Source organism: Macaca mulatta, chromosome 14, assembly GCF_049350105.2.
Source record: "Macaca mulatta isolate MMU2019108-1 chromosome 14, T2T-MMU8v2.0, whole genome shotgun sequence".
NCBI lineage: Eukaryota > Metazoa > Chordata > Mammalia > Primates > Cercopithecidae > Macaca > Macaca mulatta.
In genome coordinates this window covers 55,286,476-55,309,853 of record NC_133419.1, presented here as the reverse complement: position 1 = coordinate 55,309,853, position 23,378 = coordinate 55,286,476, and the positions used below count along the sequence as shown (strand labels likewise).

The window sequence follows — 23,378 nt, the reverse complement described above, 5'->3', positions numbered from 1 at the left end:
GTCAAGTCCTCCAATTTTTTATGGACTTCATGTCCCATCATCAGCTGTGTCTTTAGCATCTTTACAAAGGATCTAAGCCGCCTACTAGTTCACTATCATAATGTCCTATCAATCAGCATGATGTCATCACTATAGGGGACCAGGATGATGTACTGTGGGATAGTGAGATGAACAAAATCCCTACAGAGCCAAAATGCTGACCTAACCATGGAGGCAATATGATGACAGTGTACTGCATTGCTGGGTATTTCTGATGTTCTCTGTTAATTAGATTCAGTAAGGCAGTTGATAGATCAATAGTTAACTACCAAGTGCCAGGTTCTGTTTCTAGAAAAGAGACCACATGTGGAAAAAAAGATACAACTGGAAGGGTAGAAGAAGCTTATGATAATACATCATCATTCTCCAAAAGGTTATCTATCTTCTGCATAGGTAAAACAAGAGTCAGCAGGCTGAACCTTTCAAGTCTTTAATATGGCACTAATCTCAGATTCAGGATGTAAGACTGCTTTGGTAAAAAGAACTTCGGGGGGTTACACTTGGCTCTTCCTACCATAAAGTTCATTAACTCATGGATATGGGAACTAATTTGGGGATTCTTCCATTTGTTGAGCATATTTATTCCAAACATGCAGTAAGAAACAAGATATAATCACAGTACGAATTCATGGATTGTGAAATAATTTCAAGCCAAAGCTCCATTCCATGCCTGATTTCCATAAGCTCCCATCTGCCTCATGGAGCACAATGGTATCCTCAGTCACTGGGAATTATCATTAGCTCAGGTTCCAATAACTCCTGAAAGGTTTGAGTATTTGCCTTCCGATGAACAGTTATGCTTGTAAATAACAAAAGACCCCTTTCTTTAGGGAAGGTTATGAAGAAAATTAATTGTGCTTACCCATGATATTATCACAAGGTCCTTCCATAAAGGAAGGTATGCTGCCTCTTTTTTTCTTCAAGGAGTTCTAGATCTGTAAAGTAATAAAGCTATAGGTATTAGACATTATGGGGACCTAAAATCAATCCTACATTCATTAGACCTAAAGTGTTCTGTTTTCATTTGTTCAGTTCCAGTATCTAGATCAAGACCTTAGTGAGCTACTCTTCCACGTCAGTCCTAGGAACCCCTTAATCAATTTGCATACTATATTAAGCAAGCCTATCTTGTGTCTGATGGTTACGTTCTGTTACTTGCGGTAGGGCACGCTGGCTCACGCCTGTAATCCCAGAACTTTGGGATGCCAAGGCAGGCAGATCACAAGGTCAAAAGATCGAGACCATCCTGGCCAACATGGTGAAACCCCATCTCTACTAAAAATACAAAAATTAGCTGGGCGTGGTGGCATGTGCCTGTAGTCCCAGCTATTCGGGATGCTGAAGCAGGAGAATTGCTTGAACCTGGGAGGCAGAGGTTGCAGTGAGCTGAGATCCCATCACTGCACTTCAGCTTGGCAACAGAGCGAGACTTTGTCTCCAAAAAAAAAAAAAGTTCTGTTACTTGCCTCTGCCATTCCAGGATTCCACTACATTCAGAAAGCTCATTTTGTAGCAGCATCTCTTACATTCATGCCAAGGCCAGAGAAGACAGCCACTAGAGTACTTTTTAAGGATGCTAGCGTTTCTCTCACTGTTGTATTTTCTTAAAGGTAGTAGAGAACACCTATCTTGGGGGATGTACTTACAGAGTAAGGAAGCCAGCTGCACAAAATAAGTCCACCTCAACATTCTTAACTCCCCAAGTCTGCCATCTCAACTTTACTCAATGGAGGTCACCACCAAATCCACATGTCAGTCAAACAAACAAGCAGACAATTAGAACCAGTCCTAGCTGCTTGAGCAAGAACCAAATCTAAAATCTGTCATAGATGAATCTACATTAATAGATTCAGCCCAAACTAAAATTAGGTTCCTCCTTTCCTGGTCCAACATCTCTTTGAATTTGATTTCATATCAATTGCATAGGTTTTTGCTAACATAAACTAGTAAAATTCTTGCAATTCTTTTGATGCATAAAACTTGTCTTTCATCATAAAGTTGGCCCCTTGAACTTCCTGGGATCTGACTCTAGCTACTGGTCTACAGGCCAGAAGGTGGTGGGAATGAGCTATCACTCAACAGCTATCACTCAACAAGCTGAAGTCATTACAGCATCTTTAAGGATCACTCAAAGCAAGAGGGGTTACTTCTGCTGGCAAGGGAGGCTCAGTACAAACCACAGGTTAAGAATACCTGGAGTCATTCAAATGGTTCCATGTCATGATTCCAATTCCTGGAATCTTACTCTTTCCCAATCAATAACCCAATTTACACCTATGAAATCTGATGAAGCTCTGAGTTCACTCTGCACTGAACACAGTTTAATAACTTGTTGGATCAGACTCCGTACCTTAGACTGTTAACAGTCCTGGAGTCGTAAGACATAAAAGAACTCCTTTAAGCCAATCACCAAATTCCTTAGTACTCTAACCATAACTTTAGCCAAGATTTAAAAATTTAGCCCTGTGGTTTAAATTTACTTTAAACCAGAATTTCTCAAACTAAACACTATTGACATTTTGGGCCAGGTAACTCTTTGTTGTCGTGGTGGGGAGGGGACAATCCTGTGCAGCAGCGTTCTTGGTCTCTACTCACTAGATACCAGTAGCATCCTGCTCCCCCAGTTCTGATAACTAAATATGCCACCAGACATTTCCAAATATGCCTTGGAGAGCAAAATCACCCCAGGTTGAGAACCACTGCTTTAAACTCTACAGTGGAGTTAAAAACAGCCAATTGGCCAGGCGCGGTGGCTCACACCTGTAATCCCAACACTTTGGGAGTCCGAGGCAGGTGGATCATGAGGTCAGGAGATCCAGACCATCCTGGCTAACACGGTGAAACCCCGTCTCTACTAAAAATACAAAAAATTAGTCGAGCGTGGTGGCACACACCTGTAGTCCCAGCTACTCAGGAGGCTAAGGCAAGATAATCGCTTTAACCTGGGAGGTGGAGGTTGCAGTGAGCAAAGATAGCACCACTGCACTCCAGCCTGGGCGACAGAGCAAGACTCCGTCTAAAACAAAAAACAAACAAACAAACAAACAAAAACAGCCAGTCCTCTCATATCTTTACTTTCCTAAATGGATCATCCATTAGTTCAGCAAAGCTTTGCCTCCAACAGGTACTTCCATCCCAGGTAACCACAGATCAAAAACAGTAGGTGCCATGAACTGGTTACCAGCGACCCTTCTAGATTCCTTGAGGATTTGTTACCCAAAACAGTTTTACACCAATTTAATGGTCCAGGATCAGAATCCACTCCAGGTAGTTTAAGCAAAAAGGGGGTTTAAGATAAGAATCAGATGCTCACAAAATCATTGGAAAAAGTAGAGAGGCAGGGTTCAGAGTGACTGAACTCCTAGAAACAACTCCTAGCCCACAGAACCATTCTGCCTCAGCCATAATCACAAAAGCTGGTACCATCATTGTAGGAAGCTGGCAAGCCAGGAAGCTCCTGTAGAAGCTGCAGAATTAGAAAGCCACTGCTAAATGAGAAAGCTGCCCCACAAACTATTAGCTCAGAACCATTCTACTTTTCTCATAATCTAAGCCCACAGCCTTCCTCTCTCCCCAGGTGGTTCACTTCCAAATCAAAGTGCATCCGAAGGGTGGAACCTAAATCATGTCCAGAAAACAAAGCAGCCTACAGGAAAAAAAAAAAAAAAATTTACTAGCCAAGAAGACTATTAGGCACTCTCATGTTTTTCATTGTCATCTTAAAAATTGGTATTCTCCAAGAGATGTAACCTATCAATTATTGCACTGTTGCATTTTTAACCTATCAATAATGCGGTTTCCTGAGCCTGGATTACTGGAATATAGATTCCAAACTAAGGTTAATGTCACCTTGTAGCAACCTCTTTGTGTAATCATCTGGACTTCCATAAAGGAAAATCCTCTGCATCAATAACAACCAAGGTGGGAGGATCACTTGAGCCCAGGAGGTCAAGGCTGCAGTGAGCCATGACCATTCCACTGCACTCCAGCCTGGGTGACACAGCAAGACCTTGACTCAAAAAAACAAACAAAAAACCACGTACCTCTTGTGATTCTGAACCGCAACACTCTCCCACACTTACTACAACGAATCCTTATCATTTCTTGCCCAGACTACTGCAATACCTTCATAACTGCTCTCCCTGACTTCGCTTGTTGTCCACTTCATTTTCCCGAAAGTACCAGAATTTATATAGCATGTTACTCCACTTGACTTCTCATCACATTCAGAATAATGACTGAATTTCCATCTGACTTACCAAATGCTCATCTATGTCCTTAAGAGTGCTCTAGTTTCAACAACCTGTTTACAGCTCCCCAAATAAGTCAGGTCCATTCAAACTCATTTATCTGCTTTTAAGTATACTGTCCCTTCTGTGGACATTCTCCTCTTTAATCTCACCTCCGTTTCTCCCATTACCAGGTTAACATTTACACATTTCAAAGTGTCATCTCTTTTTAGGAATGTTTCCTGACACCTTATTCCCCTAGACTAAGAGTGGTCCTTCCCTATGCTTCCATAATATCTTACTCAAAATCCTTAAGGGAGGAAATGCAAACAGTTATGTAATCTTCTCCAGTAGGACTTAACTCTAAGACATAAAAGAAAAAAATAAAAATGATTCTAAGAGAAGGCTGAGAGATTATTTCATTCTGTTGTTGAAAGATCTAAATCATTTAGAAACTTTCTTTTTCCTTACACTGAGTCAAAATCTTTTTGAAGTACTCTCACCAACTGATGTTACCTGACATAAGAAAAAATGCATCTATTCCTTCTTTAACATGATAGTGATAGCTTCTCAGCTGTTTGAAGGCCATAATCATGATTCGCCAATCCTCTCTAACGTAACTAGTTTTCCCATCTTAGACTGCTCTAATCCTTAATAGTGTTCAACTAAAGTGAAACAATTTAAAGAATGTAGAAGAATTAGTTGAGAGTAAGAACTTCTAAAAGGATTAAAAAGTAGAAAGAGGGCTGGGTGCAGTGGCTCACGCCTGTAATCCCAGCACTTTGGGAGGCCAAGGCGGGTGGATCACTTGAGGTCAAGAGTTCGAGACCAGCCTGGCCAACATGATGAAACCCTGTCTCTACTAAAAATACAAAAACTAGCCGGGTGTGGTGGCAGGCTCTGGTAATCCCAGCTACTCATGAGGCTGAGGCAGGAGAATCGCTTGACCCCAGGAGGCAGAGGGTGCAGTGAGCTGAGATTGCACCACTGCACACCAGCCTAGGCGGCAAAGGGAGAATCTGTCTCAAAAAAAAAAAAAAAAAAAAAAAAGGACAAAGGGATAAAAAGTGGAAATCATCTCAGGAAAATGCAAAGATTTAACTTATATAAATAATTGCCTAAATGAATATTTTAAAAAACCATAACAAATAATACAGCGGCTAAAAATACAAAGTAAACCACTTTCCTTGTCTTTCATAGTAGGTAATCAATGGATAGTACACATTTGATAATTCAAGAAATAGAGGTTTACTGTAATAAAGTATTCTCTAGACTGACAACATTAAATATTAACATGGCAAACAGATACCAGGAGGTAGAAGGAGAAGATTACTATTAAAAATACAAAATTCCCCATCCTTCATATTGGAGAACTAACAGATGCTGTCTGAAGTTGTCCAATATATTCATTGCTCATAAAGCATCCAGCAACAGAACAAAAACTGACTGAAAAGAGGTCAGTCTTATTTTGTAGGACTGAGTGTGCAAGAAGATTATTTCTTTTTTCTTGGAAAGGAGACTTTTTACTTTATGTTTTCCAGTTTAATGACTGTTTTGTTTACAAAAAACAAAAAACACACATACAAGTAGCTTAATAAAACAGTTACCAATGCTATAACATGGTAGAAAACAAGTAGAAAATCTGTGATTACATACTTAAGACAATAAAAAGCAAATAACCCCTGACAACTTTAAGTAGTTTCTTCTATTAGTTCTAAAGTATCATTGCTATAAAATCACAAAATGTTCACTGCTACAAGTCAGAGATGATGAGATGCCTCTATCAGAGGCCAAAATGTGCTGCTACTTCCTGATAATTTTTATGAGAGAAAAAAACTCTAAGCCTTGGAGAGGTATTACTCTATTTTATAAAAATCAGTGAAGGGAAGGATAACCTCTGTATTAGTCTGTTCTCACGCTGCTAATAAAGACATAACCAAGACTGCTTAATTTATTTAAAAAAAAAAAAAAAAGAAGTTTAATGGACAAACAGTTCCACATGGCTGGGGAGGCCTCACAATAATGGTGGAAGGCAAATGAGGAGCAAAGTCACATCTTTTTTTTGTTTTTCCTTTGAGACAGAGTCTCACTCTGTCACCCAGGCTGGAGTGCAGTGACACAATCTCAGCTCACTGCAACCTCCGCCTCCCGAGGGTTCAAGCAATTCTCCTGCCTCAACCTCCCGAGTAGCTGGGATTACAGGCGTGTACCACCATGCCCGGTTAATTTTTGTATTTTTAGTAGAGACAGGGTTTCACCATATTGGCCAGGCTAGTCTCAAACTCCTGACCTCATATGATCCACCTGCCTTGGCTTCCCAAAGTGCTGGGATTACAGGCGTGAGCCACCGTGCCAGGCTGCAGTCACATCTCACATGGCAGCAGGCAAGCGAGTGTGTGCAGGGGAACTCCCCTTTATAAAAGCATCAGATCCCGTGAGACTTATTCACTATCACAAGAATAGCATGGGAAAGACCCACCCCCGACCATGATTCAATTACCTCCCACTAGATCCCTCCCATGACACGTGGGAATTATGGGAGCTAAAATTCAAGCTAAGATTTGGGTGGGGACACAGCCAAACCCTTCCACCCCAGCCCCTCCCAAATCTCATGACCTCACATTTCCCAACCAATTATGCCTTCCCAACAGTCCCCCAAAGTCTTAACTCATTTCAGCATTAACTCAAAGGTCCACAGTCCGAAGTCTCATCCAAGACAAGTCCCTTCCACCTATGAGCCTGTGAAATCAAAAGGAAGTTAGTTACTTCCTAGATACAATGGAGAGTCTACAGCCACACCACCCTGAACATGCCCAATCTCATCTAGATACAACAGAGGTACAGGCATTGGGTTAACACATCATTCTAAATGTGAGAAATTGGCCAAAACAAAAGAGTTACAGGCCCCATGCAAGTCTGACATCCACCAGGGCAGTCATTAAACCTTAAAGTTCCAAAATAATCCCCTTTGACTCCATGTCTCACATCCAGGTCATGCTGATGCAAGAGTTGGGCTCCCACAGCCCTGGGCAGCTCCATTCCTGTGGCTTTGCAGGGTATAGCCCTGCTCCTGGCTGCTTTCATGGGCTACTGTTGAGTGTCTGTGGCTTTTCCAAGTGCATGTTGCAAGCTGTCAGTGGATCTACCATTCTGGGGTCTGGAGGATGGTGGCCCTCTTCTCATAGCTCCATTAGGCAGTGCCCCAGAGGGGACTCTATGTGGGGGCTCTGACCTCACATTTCCCTGGTGCACTGCCCTAGCAGAGGTTCTCCATGAGGACTCCACCCCTGCAGCAAACTTCTGCCTGGACATCCAGGAGTTTCCATACATCCTCTGAAATCTAGGTAGAGGTTCAACAAACCTCAATTCTTGATTTCTGTGCACCCACAGGCTCAACACCATGTGGAAGCTGACAAGGCTCAGGGTTTGCACCCTCTGAAGCCATGGCCTGGGCTGTACCTTGGCCCCTTTTAGCCATGGCTGGAGTGGCTGGATGCAGGACACTAAGTCCCTAGGCTGTATACAGCAGGGGGGCCCTAGGCCTGGCCCAGGAAACCATTTTTTTTCTCCTAGGCCTCTGGATCTGTGATGGGAGGGACTGCCTTAAAGGTCTCTGACATGCCCTGGAGACACTTTCCCCATTGTTTTGGTGATTAACATTTGGCTCCTGGTTACTTATGCAAATTTATGCAGCCAGCTTGAATTTCTCTCCAGAAAATAGGGTTTTCTTTTCTACTGCATTGTCAGGCTGCAAATTTTCCAAACTTCTATGCTCTGCTTTTTCTTGAACTCTCTGCCGCTTAGAAATTTCTTCCACCAAATACCCTAAATCATCTCTTTCTGGTTCAAAGTTCCACAGACCTCTAGGGCAGGGGCAAAATGCCACCAGTCTCTTTGCATAGCAAGAGTGACCTTTACTCCAGTTTCCAACAAGTTCCTCATTGCCATCTGAGACCACCTCAGCCTGGACTTTATTGTCCATATCACTATCAGCATTTTGGTCAAAGCCATTCAACAAGTCTCTAGGAAGTTCCAGATTTTCCCACCTCTTCCTGTCTTCTTCTGAGCCCTCTAAACTGTTCCAACCTCTGCCTGTTACTCAGTTCCAAAGATGCTCCCACATTTTTAAGTATCTTTACATAGTGCCCCCCTACCACAGTACCACTTTACTGTTTTAGTCAGTTCTGATGCTGCTAATAAAGACATACCAGAGACTGGGTAATTTACAAAGGAAAGAAGTTTAACAGACTCACAGTTCCATATGGCTCAAGAGGCCTCACAATCATGGCGGAAGACAAAGGAGATGCAAAGGAACATCTTACATGGCAGCAGGCAAGAGAGCATGTGCAGGGGTACTCCCCTTTCTAAAACCATCAGATCTCATAAGACTTATTCCCTATCATGAGAACAGCATGGGAAAGACCCACCCCTGCCCTGCCAGCCCATGATTCAATTACCTCCCACCGGGTCCCTCTGATGACACATGGGAATTATGGGAGCTACAATTCAAGATGAGATTTAGGTGGAGACACAGTCAAATGATACCTCCAATCATTCTAGATTCTTGTTCATTAACATTTACAGCACATACAACAAATCTGTTAAATAGACCTATAGCTTCTATTGATACATTCTCATGTGAGTTCATCCCTCTTTCCACCACCACTCCCTTAGGCCTTCATAATTTCTTGCCTGACTTGGTATCCCTACCTCCTGTTTCTTACCCTGTACATTGCTACCAAAATAATCATTCTAACATGCAAATTTGAAATCATACTCACATTTAAAGCGCAACAATGGCTTCCCACTATCTATAATTTAAAGTTCAAAGTCCTTGACATGACATTCAAAGCCTTTAATGATCTGGCTCCAGTTTAACTTCTCTGGCCTCATAGTTTGACACTTCCCCCTCTCCCCATATATACCCTATACTGTGGCCCCACCAAAACTACTTGCAATTCTTTCAACTGGTCATTCATTCTTAGGCCCCCACATACATATTTGTGTTCCTCTCTCTTCTTCCTAGAAAGCCCTTTATTTAATTCCTCACTTGGCACCTCCTATTTCTCACAGATAAAACACAGGAATCACCTCTTCTAGAAAGCCTTCTTTCACCTCTTCTCTTTCCTGTCAGATTGGGGTAAGCTTCTATTCCTCTGTGTTCTCCATAGTGTCCTGTATACCTCTTGTCATGGCTCCTTTCACTTATATTACTATTTTCTATTTACCTATTTGCCTTCCTTACTAGACTGTTACTTCCTTTTTTTTTTTTTTTTTTTTTTCAATTGAGACAGAGACTCGCTCTGTTGCCCAGGCTGGAGTACAATGGCACAATATCAGCTCATTGTAGGCTCTGCCTCCCGGGTTCAAGTGATTCTCCTGTCTCAGCCTCTCAAGTAGCTGGGATTACAGAATGAGCCACCATACCCAGCTAATTTTTGTATTTTTACAAAAATTACAATGTTTCACCATGTTAGCCAGGCTAGTCTCAAACTCCTGACCTTGAGTGATCTGCCCGCCTCAGCCTCCTAAAGTGCTGGGATTACAGGCGTGAGCCACTGTGCCCAACCAAGACTGTTACTTCTTAAAAGCTGTGGCTTTTCTCACAAGTCAAGCACTTTACAATAGTGATATTCAAAATGACAATTTCTTAACTAATTTATGCATCATACAGCTACAAAGCTAGTATCTACATTAGGGGGAACAATCTTGAAGGGAATTTCCCCACACAAAAAGGAATAAGAGAGAATTCTGTTTATGCTATGGCTGAGTAAGCACCTACCAGATTAACCTTCCCACAGGTAACAACTACAAATTCTGAACAAAATATAAAAATCAGCTACCTATATATAAATAGGCATATATCAAAATATAAAAATAAGGCACTGAAGAGTGACCAAAAGCAGGCAAATATTAGAGGGCAGTCAATACTTGGAAGAGTATGGCATTAGGTGAATTTCCCATCTACAACTTTTGGCCTGAGGGCAAAAGTTGACCGGATCCAGTCAGCACCATAGCAAGTGCCTAAAACTCTAAGATAAACCCCACTGTTTTACTATCTTGAAGAATCAAAGGAGAGAGTTCAGGAAGACCACAGTGGCTGAAAAGTGAGAAACACGCCCTAGAAAGAAGAGACCCAGAAAGGTAGAGACACAAAATCTAGGTACAAACTCTGTACAAATTTCTGGCTGACCCCAAACCAAACATGCAAAGGATGGATTGCAAGCAGTCCAGGTAGAGATAAAAGAACTGAACTAAGAACTACCGCTCAAGAGACAGAGCTTGCAGTTTGTGTCCCATCATGTTAACTGCCTGCTAAATAAAAGCATCAACACTCTCTGGAGGATTATAATGGAATTCAGAGGCTCCACAACTTCATATTCACAATATCCAAAACACAATCTAAAATTCCTTGACTAATAAAAAAATCAGGAAAAAGTAGCCAATTTGCAAGAGAAAAGAAAACCAATAGAAACTAACTCCAGGATGATCCAGATGTTGGAATCAGCATAGATTTTCAAGCAACTATTATGATTCTGCTTAATGATGCAGAGAAAAATACAATCATAACAAGTTAAAAAAAATAAAGCAATAGAAACCTAAAAAATAACAAAGTAGAAATTCTAGATCTGAAAAATACAATATCTAAAATAAAACCATTCACTGATGGCTTAACAGCAGAATGTAGATGACAGAGAAAAAGGTACACTTGAAAACAGATCAATAAAATTACTGAATTTGAAGAATTGCAAAAAAGCGAATTGGGGAGGAAAAGGAACAGAGCTTCACGACTGGTCTGCACATACAATGCTAAAAGATTCTGAAGGTCGCTAGATGGAAACTCAAGTCTTCAGAAGGAAAGAAAGCATCAGATCTGTCTTAAAATACACTCATTAATTCAACAAATATTTATTAACCCATTTATGTTGGAGGTTGCAAATTTCTTTTGTGAAAAAAGACCTTGAGCAGTAGGATATAAATAACTCCCACAAGCTTAGCATTCCAATAATGGAACACTAGGCATAAATGGGTTAATTACCCAGGACAGATAATGTCCTTTAGGCAATAAATCAGTTTCAGTAACCTTATGTATAAATCGTTTTTATTAATTTGTGCTACATCTTCAGAGATGTTTTATTGGTAGATCTCTATATTTAGACCATTTACCTCTCAAACTGTATTTGCAAGTCATATTCATTTTATAAAACCAAGAATACAAATAAAAAGTAACTCAGTAGAAACAAATTATTTGTTAAATAAATACTTTTATGCAGTCACTGATTATATAAAATCTAACAAGCTAGAAGTACTAACATCAATTATGTTTCCCTACTGTCCCACATTCAATTCCTCAATGAGTCCTGTCATTTTTATCTTCTAAATATACAGATGACCCTTGAACAACTTTGGGGTTAGGAACCCCAACCCCCACAGCAGTCAAAAATCTGCACATAACTTTTAACTCTTCAACAACTTATCTACCGATAGCCTACTACTGACCAGAAGCCTTACCAATAAACAACACATATTTTGCATGTTATATGTATATATACTGTATTCTTACAATAAAGTAAGCTAGAGAAAAGAAAATGTTTTAAAATCACAGGGGAGAGAAAATGCATTTATAGTATTGCACTGAATTTATCAATACTGAAAGTTTATGTCATCTGTTTATAAATGAATCTCTGAAATGGTGGGCAACTAAAGCTGCAGACCTCAATCTACACTACATATCAAGCAATTAAACTTTTTCTTGTAATGGCGTGACTTTTGTCTGTTTCTCAGGAACACTTCCAGCATCGCTAGTGGCACTGTGTATGAGTCCCATAGTGTTATTCAACTAAACATGATGAAAAATAATCAAGAGAGATCATTTTTAACTACCGTATGCAACTTACTGGAGAGATAAACTGTTCACTTGGAGATGACTGGCATGACACGGTATTTTAAGCAGATACAAGATTTGAGCTCACAACAACAGCAACAGGAGGCAGCTACAAAATTATTACAATACTATAGTACATACTTCAGTACACTTCATGCAGTTTTAATACTGTATCTTTACATTTGTTTACATTTCCTTTTTTTTTTTTTTTGGGGGGGACGGAGTCTCCCTCTGTCGCCCAGGCTGCAGTGCAATGGCCGGATCTCGGCTCACTGCAAGCTCTGCCTCCCGGGTTTACACCATTCTCCTGCCTCAGCCTCCCGAGTAGCTGGGACTACAGGCGCCCGCCACCTCGCCCAGCTTGTTTTTTTTGTATTTTTTAGTAGAGATGGGGCTTCACCGTGTTAGCCAGGATGGTCTTGATCTCCTGACCTCGTGATCAGCCCGTCTCGGCCTCCTAAAGTGCTGGGATTACAGGCTTGAGCCACTGCGCCCGGCTTGTTTACATTTCTTAACTGAAAGGTATCATGTATAGTCTACAGTGTTTGTGGCATAAGTTTTCATAAATTTTAACTTTTTATAATAGATTTGTGTATATTTTATGGTAAGATAGACTAGTACCTACTTATATTTTATGTATTCATGCCATACCTTTTTCTTAATTTTTCCAATATTTCTAGGCTATGCAGTTTGTCTGCAAGTTTTTTCAAATTGTCACACATCGCCAAATAATTTTCCAATATATTTCTTGAAAAAAAATCCAGGTATAAGTAGAACTATGTTGTCTAAGCTCATGTTGTTAAATGGTCAACTATATTTTGAATGAATGTATTTCCCTCAATCTCTATTGCTTTTACACTAGATACAGCCACCATCACTTCTTATTAGTCTCCCCACTCCCCATCCATAATCCTTACAACAGCCAAAATAAATTAGATCATGTCACTTTACTTCATTTGCTTCCCATTGCACTTTTAATAAAATCTAAGCTCCTTACTAAGCTTACAAGATCTGTATGATCTGGCCCCTACCTCCACAACCTCATTCATCCAATTCTAGTCTCAATGTCACCCACCACATTCCAGCCACAGAGGTCTCCTTTCAATTCCTTGAACATACCAAGTTCTTTCATACCTAAAGTTTTTTTAATAGGCTGCCCCCTCAAACTGGTTTACTCCCCCTTCTGCATACATGGCTGGTTCCTTCGAATCCTTCACATTAGTTTGTACGTCAACTCTTCAGAGTACCTATCCTGACCACCTGTTGAAAACAGATTTTCCCATTATTATCTTAACACTATATTTTCCCTTCATAGTACTTGTTGCAAATTGTAATTACGTTGTTGTTGTTTTGTTTTGCTTTTATTGTCTAAGACCCCTACAGGCCTACAGCTCCACGAAAACAGGGACCACACCTGCATGATCTACCAAGATGCCCAACGGCTAATACAATAAGAGTAAGCGATGGTGCTTATAAATTTTATTAACTGAAAGCTCAAGATAAACTCAAATTTTCACAAATTTCAAATAGTGTTTCATTTTAAATAGGTTTGCCATCTTGGAGATAGAGAGGTATGAGGAGACTAATTTGATAAATGCTCTTGGTGTATTTTTATTAAAAATAAAGTGAACATAAAAACATTCCCTTTGTTGTCCCTGATAATCTATGTTACTCAGAATTAGGATGAAAAACAACTGAACTTATATAAATTAAAAAACTCAACAAATCACTGGCAATCTTTCAAATAAACTCATATCTTAAAATATACCTATTTGAGAATATTTTTGATAATATTTCACTGTTTCAACAAACAAAAACACTTCTGTAAAAAAAAAAAAAAAAGACACAAATGGAACATGAAATTATGCCAGATAAATGAAAAAGACCTTTTTAATAGAGGCAGCATTTTGAAAACCCAATTTCCTACCAAGAAACAAACAAACAAAAAAACAGTTGTCTAAGTGGTATAAGAATGTTCTTAAGAAAATAGTATACATCTAAATCCCACACAAGGAGTATTCTCTGTCTCTAAAAACTAGTCATAGAGGTTGTATTTGTGCTATTATAAATAGAAATTTATTTCCTAATAAGTGTTCTATTTTTGTGTCTTATCTTTACAGAAATTCTAGATGACGCATCATTTTTAAAAAGAAAAAAGTGCTGAGTTTTTTACCTCATTTAATTCTATCAAAAACATTCATCCATTCTGTCATTAAAAGTTCTTAAAATAACATTTTGTGCAGTTTACTTCTATCTCAAGGGAAATTATTTCAACTTCTTCCCAAAAACATTTCATCATTTCAGACTCAACCATTTGTAGTAATATTGGCAAAAGTTAAATTGACTGATAATGCCCACAGCCGATGAGATCTTTTTAAAAAAGAAAAAAGCACTCATATACCCCACTGTTCGAAATAAAATGTACAGGAGTCAATTGGTAGTATGTTTTTAAAGTCTTAAAAAATATTCATGCCTTTTAAACCAGGATTGTCATTATTAAAATTGTATTAGCAGCCAAAAGTTTTACTATAGTTTTACTATAAAACTGAAAACACTGAAAAAATTTAAATGACCTATGTGTCATGTGGATATTTAACACTGGCAATTTTTTATATAAATTATGGCATATTCATGGTCATAATCCAGTCACAATAAAGGTTATTCATTTTTTAAAAGACAGTGTACAGCTATTAAAAATAGCATATATCTTTATTTATTAGCATAGAAAGAAGTCCCAAAAAACCTAGAAATAAAAAAAGGGGTCACAAAACAGCATTATACTATGAAGTAATATTTAAGAAACAAAACATGTTTTTTGCATGTGGTACACATGTATTTTTAAGAAGTCAGGAAATACACAGACCAAAATGTTAGCAGAATTACATGAAAATAGTAGCATTTCTTTTTCATATTTTTATTTTGTCTGAATTTTTGGGTTTTCCTTTTTTTTTTTTTTTTTTTTTTTGTAAGGGACAAGGTCTTGCTCTGTCACCAAGGCTGGAGTACATTAGTGAGATCATAGTTCACTGCAGTCTCAAATTCCTGGGCTCAACCAATCCTCCTGACTCAGCCTCCTGAGCAGCTGGGACTACAGGTACACACAATTGTGACCAGTTTAGACCTTTTAAAACGAGCATCTTCTACTTCTATGACAAGGGAAAAGATGCTTTCATTTGGGAAAAGTTTATTTCCTAAATATCAAGCCTATTTTTAAGCTTCCCAAACTAAATTCTGTTACTTCTATAACAACAAGGAGTCCTTCAGACAAGTCATCTACTTTGTACCTAGAATTAGAAGTTGTTATCTCTGATAGGGAGTGATGAATTTGTGCTGTTTCATTCAGGAAAACCAACAGTACAAATTTGCCATCTGCATAACCCCAGTTGCCAGGGGTCACGAATGCAGTCTATAATGTAAAACACTGAAAACATAAATGGTCTACACCGTCCTTTTAAGCAAATATTTTCAGCCAAAGAAGCTAATTAGCCACATATGAAGACCTGTTTTTAGATTTTTAGTACTAATTATCATATCTTTTCATTTACTCTATCATGTCTTCCCTTTGAAAGTTTCATATTTATATACAAATTGAATTCTTTAATTTTTCCTTACAAAGTAGTCATTTACAAAGTGACGTCCCTGGTCACGTCTGCCTAACATGGGACTCCTTCGATATGCAATCTTTACTCTTGGACTCCCTACTGGGCTGGCTGAGACTGTCAGCTCTGCATCATGGTGAGGAGACTCCCCTGGCCCTATGCTGTTTTCATTAATCCTTCACAGACATTGTTCCCCAATCAACCTCTTGCACTCCTCACTCCACCTCAGCATCTTCTTCCCAAAGGACCCAATAGACAGAATGTTTTAATATTGACACATGAATATTATTCAACAAAGATCCAGATTTAAAATTATAATTCTAGTACAAATATCTGTTTATCTCATTTATATGCCCCCTTACATTCTGCCATAATTATCAGATAAAATTTTTTAAATACGGGTATATTAAACTGTTAAAAAGAGGCATGCAGAGGATTTGAGATGTTGGTTGAGGCAGCTGTTTTTACTCTTCATTTTGATCTTGTAAATGCTTTTACCCTGACATCAAGGATGTATTTTTTTTTCCTGAGCCAATTTCACTAAGCCAATATCCTATCTTGATTTTCTATAGCATAGTCAGACCATTTATTTATTAAAAAATGTTCATTTCACTGAATTGCTAAAGCAATTCATGTAGATTTTATAACAAATTTAATTTGTTTTATAACCATATCAATTTTTTTTAAATGTTAGCTTGTATCACAGTAAAATTTGGGAGAGTGGCCCAATTTTTGCCTTTTTCTAACCAAGTCTATTTTTCCAAGGTCAAATTTTACAGATCTAAATTTTGTCAAGATGATAGGGTTCCTATCAGATTTTAATCGACAACAAAATTTTCCATGTGCTGTTATAACAGCTTTTATTTGTGTTACGTCTACCCCATCCAAAGGTAGGATCAAATATTATTCGGATTTAAATTCTCTACTTCAAAATTATCTTCAAATTCAGGTCACAAATGTCGTCTTCTCAAAGGAACAATCCTCCATTTCTATGATGAAAAGAATGCATGCATCCAAAATAGAAAGAACAAGGGGAACAACCTTAGTGTGTTGGCTAGACAAAAAGAAAGTCAGCACGGTTACAGCTTGGTAAAAAAAGGGATACAGGTGGCCAGGCGGTACAGTATCTCTTATATGGCTCAGCCCAGACATGGCACATCAATTTGTTAAAATTTCATTGCCTAAAATTAGTTACGTGGCACTTCCTATGTACAAAGAGAACTACATAGGGTTTGTGCCAAGGAAGGAGAAACAGGTATGAGTAAGCACTGGTAGCCTCAAATACAAATACCTTCCTTATGGTACTTATAAAGATTGAAATGAGATAATATCAAGTTCATAGCTCATTGCCAACATTTTGGAGTATTTAATAAACAAAAACTAATTTACATTTTATTGTTTTTCAAGAATACATCTAATTATACTTCCTCTTTTAAGTGAACGTGAAGTATTTTTTAAAAGTAATTAATTGAGGCTGGGCACGGCAGCTCACGCCTGTAATCCCAACACTTTGGGAGACCAAGGCAGGCGGATCACCTGAGGTCAGGAGTTTGAGACCAGCCTGACCAACATGGAGAAACCCAATCTCTACTAAAAACACAAAATTAGCCAATAGTGCATGCCTGTAATCCTAGCTATTTGAGGAAGCTGAGGCAGGAGAATTGCTTGAACCCGGGAGGCAGAGGTTGCAGTGAGCCAAGATTGCATCATTGCACTCCAGCCTGGGCAACAAGAACAAGACTCCATCTCAAAAAAGAAAAAAAAAAAAAAAACCTCAACTGAGAACCTTGACCAACACTAACAGCAAGCCTATTTACATAAATTTCCCTTTTTTTGAAAAATTGGAAGATACTTTCACATCAACAATCCTCTGAACATTTCTATAGTTCATATTATAATTTCTCAATGACTATCACTGACCAGATCCGAGGAACTATCATTGACAATGTCCTAGAACTTTATTAATCCGTAACAGGAAAACTGAATCATTGCTGCATCCAAATATCCATCATCCAAGATAGGTAGCAAATTTGCTTTTTAAAAATGTAGTCCAGGATGAGGCCGGAGGATCACCTGAGCCCAAGAGTTCAATATCAACCTAAGCAACATAGTTAGACCCCCATCTCCACAAATAATAGAAACAATTAGCCAAGTGTGGTGATTTGTGGCTGTGGTCCCAGCTACTCAGGAAGCTGAGGTGGGACGATCATTTGAGTCCAGAAAGTCAAGGCTGCAGTGAGCCGTGGTCCTACCACCACACTCCAACCTGGGCAACAGAGCGAGACGTTGTCTCAAAAAGGAAAAAAAAAAAGGAGTCCTCATATAACCAGAAAGTGTACAAATGAATAAAAATGAACAAAGAACATCTGAAACAATGTTCAATTTAGGTCCAGCATGGTGGCTCACGCCTGTAATCCCAGCAAATTGGGCGGCCCAAGCAGGAGGATTGCTTGAGGCCAAGATTTTGAGACTAGTCTGGGCAACATAGGAAGATCCCTTCTCTATTAACAATTTTTTATAATAAAAAAATTATTTGGGTATACTAGTATGCATCTGCAGTCCCAGCTACTCAAGAGATTGACGGTGAGAGAACCACTTGGCCCCAGGAGTTCAAGCCTGCAGTGAGCTATGATTGCACCACTGTACTCCAACCTAGACAACAGAGTGAGTCCGTCTCTTTTTATTTATTTATTTATTTATTTATTTTTTATTTATTTATTTTTTATTTATTTATTTTTTTTGAGACAGAGTCTTGCTCTGTTGCCCGGGCTGCAGTGCAGCGGCGTGATCTCGGCTCACTGCTACCTCCGCCTCCTGGGTTCAAGCGATCCTCCTGCCTCAGCCTCCCAGGTAGCTGGGACTACAGGCGTGCGCCACTACATCCAGCCAATTTTTGTATTTTTAGTAGAGACAGGGTTTCACCTTGTTGGTTGGCCAGGATGGTCTTGAGCTCTTGACCTCTTGATCCACCCACCTAGGCCTCCCAAAGTGCTGGGATTACAGGCATGAGCCACCGTGCCCAGCCAAGAGTCTCTTAAAATGTTTAATTTAAAGAGCGTTCAATGTAAACAAATTACATCATTTCTAGTAATGTGTATTCAGTAATTTGGACTAACTTCTCTGATGCAAACAAATAGAAAAGCTTGATAAATCTGATTAAAGGCATTAATGAGTGAAGAAAACAGAAAATAAATTACAGGACACAGATCTGGAAAGAAAAAAAGAAAACCCAGAGATTAAGTCAGCATTTGGGGGCACTTTTCCCCTAGGGTATCTGCACATCTGAAATCCAGATGAAGGTTTAGAAGATAGGCAGGGCTTTTGACAGGCATAAAAGAATACGGAACAAAATTGGAGCCACACTTTGGGAGGCTGAGGCAGGGAGATCACCTGAGGCCAGGAGTTTGAGACCAGCCTGGCCAACATGACAAAACCCCATCTCTACTAAAAATACAAAAATTAACTGGGTGTGGTAGTATATACCCGTTATCCCAGCTATCTGGGAGGCTGAGGCATGAGAATCACTTGAGCCTGGGAGGAGGAGGTTGCGGTGAGCCGAGATGGCGCCACTGCACTCCAGCCTGAGCAACAGAGCGAGACTCTGTCTCAAAAAAAAAAAAAAAAAAAAAAAAATTGGAGACAAATAAGAGTGTTATTAAATACCTGATGCTTGGAGACCATACACTGAAGGCTACCCTAGGAAACCTAAAATAAACTGACTATCCCTGGGAATCTTGCCTAGCCTCAAATCATCTCAGTACTTAACACTGGATTAAGGTGATATAGAATTACTAATACCCCTATCTTGTCTTTTATTTCTTTGAATGTATTGAGCAGGGTTATTTTCTTCAGGTTTATTGTGGTATAATGTTAAATAAACTGCACATATTTAAAATGTACAGTTAAATGAGATTTGACATGTATATACACTGGTGAAACCATCATCACAGTCAATGTAATTAACACAGCCATACCCCCAAAAGATTCTTTGTGCTCCTTTGTAATCCTTGCCTTCTACCTGTTCCTACCCTAGTACTCCACATTCCTAAACCACCACTGATGGACCTTCTGTCACTATAGATTAGTTTGTTTAATTAGTTTATAATTTCATGTAAATAAATGGTATGTACTTTAGGAGGGGTCACTTCTATTGTATAAGTAGACCTGAAGTTGTTGATCCGTTAATCCACTGAAAGACATTTGGGCTGTTTCTGGGTTTTGGCTATTACAAATAAAGCTACTAGGAACATCCTTATATAAGTCTATGTATGGACATAAGGTATGAATATTTTGAAGCCTGTTTCTGATAACACTCCTATTAGATTCTAAAGTACAAGAATACAGAAAGGATAAAAGGATTCAAAAATATAACATGGAGGCTGGTGTGTGGTGGCTCATACCTGTTATCTCAGCACTTTGGGGGATGGATGAGGGAAGATTGCTTGAGTCCAGGAGCTTGAGATCAGCCTGGGCAACATGTTGAAACCCTATCTCTACAAAGAATAGAAAAACCAGCTGGGTGTGGTGGTGCACACCTGCAATCCCAGCTACTCAGGAGGCTGAGGTGGGAGGACTGCCTGAGCCTGGGATGGCAGAGGCTGCGATAGCCATGATCGTACCACTGCACTCCAGCCTGGGCAACAGAATAAGGCCCTGTCTCAAAAATAAAATCAAATAAAAATAACATGAAAACACTAACCAAAAGAAGGCTGGTGTAGCTCCATTAACTTCAAAGTGGGCTTTAGGAATACTTCATATTGAAAAAAGCTTGAAGGCCGGGCGCGGTGGCTCAAGCCTGTAATCCCAGCACTTTGGGAGGCCGAGACAGGCGGATCACGAGGTCAGGAGATCGAGACCATCCTGGCTAACACGGTGAAACCCCATCTCTACTAAAAAATACAAAAAACTAGCCGGGCGAGGTGGCGGGCGCCTGTAGTCCCAGCTACTCGGGAGGCTGAGGCAGGAGAATGGCGTGAACCCGGGAGGCGGAGCTTGCAGTGAGCTGAGATCCAGCCACTGCACTCCAGCCTGGGCGGCAGAGCAAGACTCCGTCTCAAAAAAAAAAAAAAAAGAAAAGAGCTTGAATTCCACAAGAAGATTAACATATTCTTAAGTATCTAATAGTATAACCTTAAAAGATATAAAGCAAAATTGAGCAACACAAAGATAAAAAGACAAATCCAAAATAACATGGCTGGATGCAGTGGTTCACACCTGTAATCCTAGCACTTTTGGAGGCTGAGGTGGGTGGATCACCTGAGGTCAGGAGTTGAGACCAGGCTGGCCAACATGGTGAAGCCCTGTCTCTAATAAAAATACAAAAATTGGCCAGGTGGCACGCATCTGTAATCCCAACTACACAGGAGGCTGACGCAGGAGAATCGCTTGAACTTGGGAGGCAGAGGTTGCGGTGAGCCAAGATTGCCACAGTGCACGCTAGCCTGGACGACAGAGTGAGACTTCATCTCAAAAAACAAACAAAAAATAAATAAATAACAGTAGAAGATTTTAATATAACTCTTGCAGCAACTGATGAGAACATGCAAACAAACAAAGCAGGAATACAGAAGAAACAAAACTGACCTGAATTATACATATATACACAAATACACGTTTATGTGTATATACATGTATAAAATATGTATGTATATTAACAAACGTGTGTATATGTGTGTATATGTATATGTGCATGTATGTGAATATATATAAAACACTGCACAAACTACAGAAAAAAATTCTTTTCAAGCTCATACAAAATTTTACCAAAATTAAATTTGTTTGCAACATAAAGCAAGTTTCAGCAGATTTAAAAGGGCTGAAATCATAGAGTTTCTTCCCTAACCAACTCAATTAACCTAATACCAATAAGACTAAAATAAATAGAAAATTGACATATACTTGGAAATTTTAAAATACGCTCCTAAATAATCCATAGGTTAAAAACTAAATTTCAATAAAAACTGGAAAATATGTTAAACAAAACGATTAAAAATACAATATCAAAACTTGTGAGATGCTTCCTTAGCATTCATATTTTGGTGTCTAATACTCTATCAGTAAACAAACCACAATATAATGGAGTAGGAGAAAAAATTGGATATGTCTATAACATCCTGTTGTAAATGGAAAACAATTTTACATAGACATCACTAAAAAACGAGGAAAAGGTAAATAGGGGATTATACTAACTACATTTTGAAAAACTGCACATAAAATAAAAATACCAACTAATGATCATCAACGTTTTTTATTTTATAAAAGACTATGACGTCACAACAATGCTCAAGAGAAAACGTAAAATACACTATGTAAACCTAATGGTAAATATAGTAGCTTGTTTTTATAATTTATTGAAAAGTATTGATATATACGTACATTTTGGGTTTTAAAATTGAGTATGTTTTATGTGTTCATTACAAAACACATAAATGTGTCTGTTTTTATCTTTGTAAGCAGAGCATGAATAAAATTAGTAGTGAGCCAAACAGCATTAGCCAAAAGAAGGAATTATGCTACAAACAAGAAGACCCAATCAGCACTGGAGGCGCCCTTTAGTAACAAAGTATAAGGTGAGTCCCACAGCTGATTAGTATTGGCAGTCATATCCAAAAACCAATTAAAAGAAAGATTCTGCAATGTGTCCCAATAATACATTAGACAAGAGTCCCCAGAAGTAAACTAACTATATAGACTTAAAACCTTATCTCAGGAGATGAAACCCGAGATGAACATGAGTAATGAAGTGCAGGCATAAGTTGCTGATCATTTTAGGAGATATGCATACAATTAAAAGAATAAAGAAAAAAAAAACAGGATTACCTGTTAAGTTTGTCTGGCCAAACAAAATTTAAAGACTTCCTTATTTCTGAGAAAGGTAACAAATTTTCAAAATAAATTTATAGGAAAGATGGGAATTTAAAAGTACCATGATATAACACATAAAACTCAGATTAAATGGAGACTTGGCCTAGAGAACAATAACTGAAATATGAATCATCATGGACTAAGAAATCAGTTTTCATGTCCAACACAAAAATCAACTGGTCAGTGACACAGAATCAGTATCTTTGCTGGTCTGAGAATGCATGCTCTTTATATTTGAGTTTGGTGATATGACTAAAACCCAGAGAAGATAAAAGCAAAATATAATTGCATCTGGTTGAATTACCTATACCTACAAAAACAGAAAAATTAGAACAGTAGAATTATATTATGATCAGGATAAGAAACAGTTAAATTCATGGTATTTAATGATGTAACTGGTTTGGGGTAATAATTTAGATATATGGTGTGTTTTTTTTCTGCTTCTTAATGTATTTAGATCACTTAAAAACACTTATTATTAAATTTCATTACTCCAATCAATAAAAGTATTTAAGTTTGCAATACGTGTTTAAATATCTGGGAATGTTTATTGTGTTATCAATAAGTTTGATTATTTGCATAAGAAATATAAGAATACTTATCTAATACCTAAAGATATACCAATTTGAAAAATTAATATTAATAGATTAAACAAATTTGTGTCACAGATTAGAGTGCTTAAAAAAATGTATAGCTTGAAATGCATATACAAGAAAGAAAGAGGCTGGGCGCGGTGGCTCACGCCTGTAATCCCAGCACTTT

General features: G+C 38.7%; 1 protein-coding gene across 11 annotated transcripts in view; it reads right to left on the bottom strand.

Annotated features, from left to right (window-relative positions):
* SBF2 (SET binding factor 2) overlaps positions 1 to 23,378 on the bottom strand; it is a 528,961-nt gene that overhangs the window by 441,738 nt on the left and 63,845 nt on the right. The window contains exon 1 of one of the 11 annotated variants that reach the window (XM_077963416.1): positions 902 to 969. The exons of the other annotated variants lie outside the window; for them this stretch is intronic. Within the exon in view, the coding sequence (XP_077819542.1) occupies positions 902 to 929 (28 nt within the window). The 5' untranslated portion in view covers positions 930 to 969. Of the gene's footprint in view, positions 1 to 901; positions 970 to 23,378 lie in introns of those variants that run through there. 11 annotated transcript variants of the gene reach the window in all.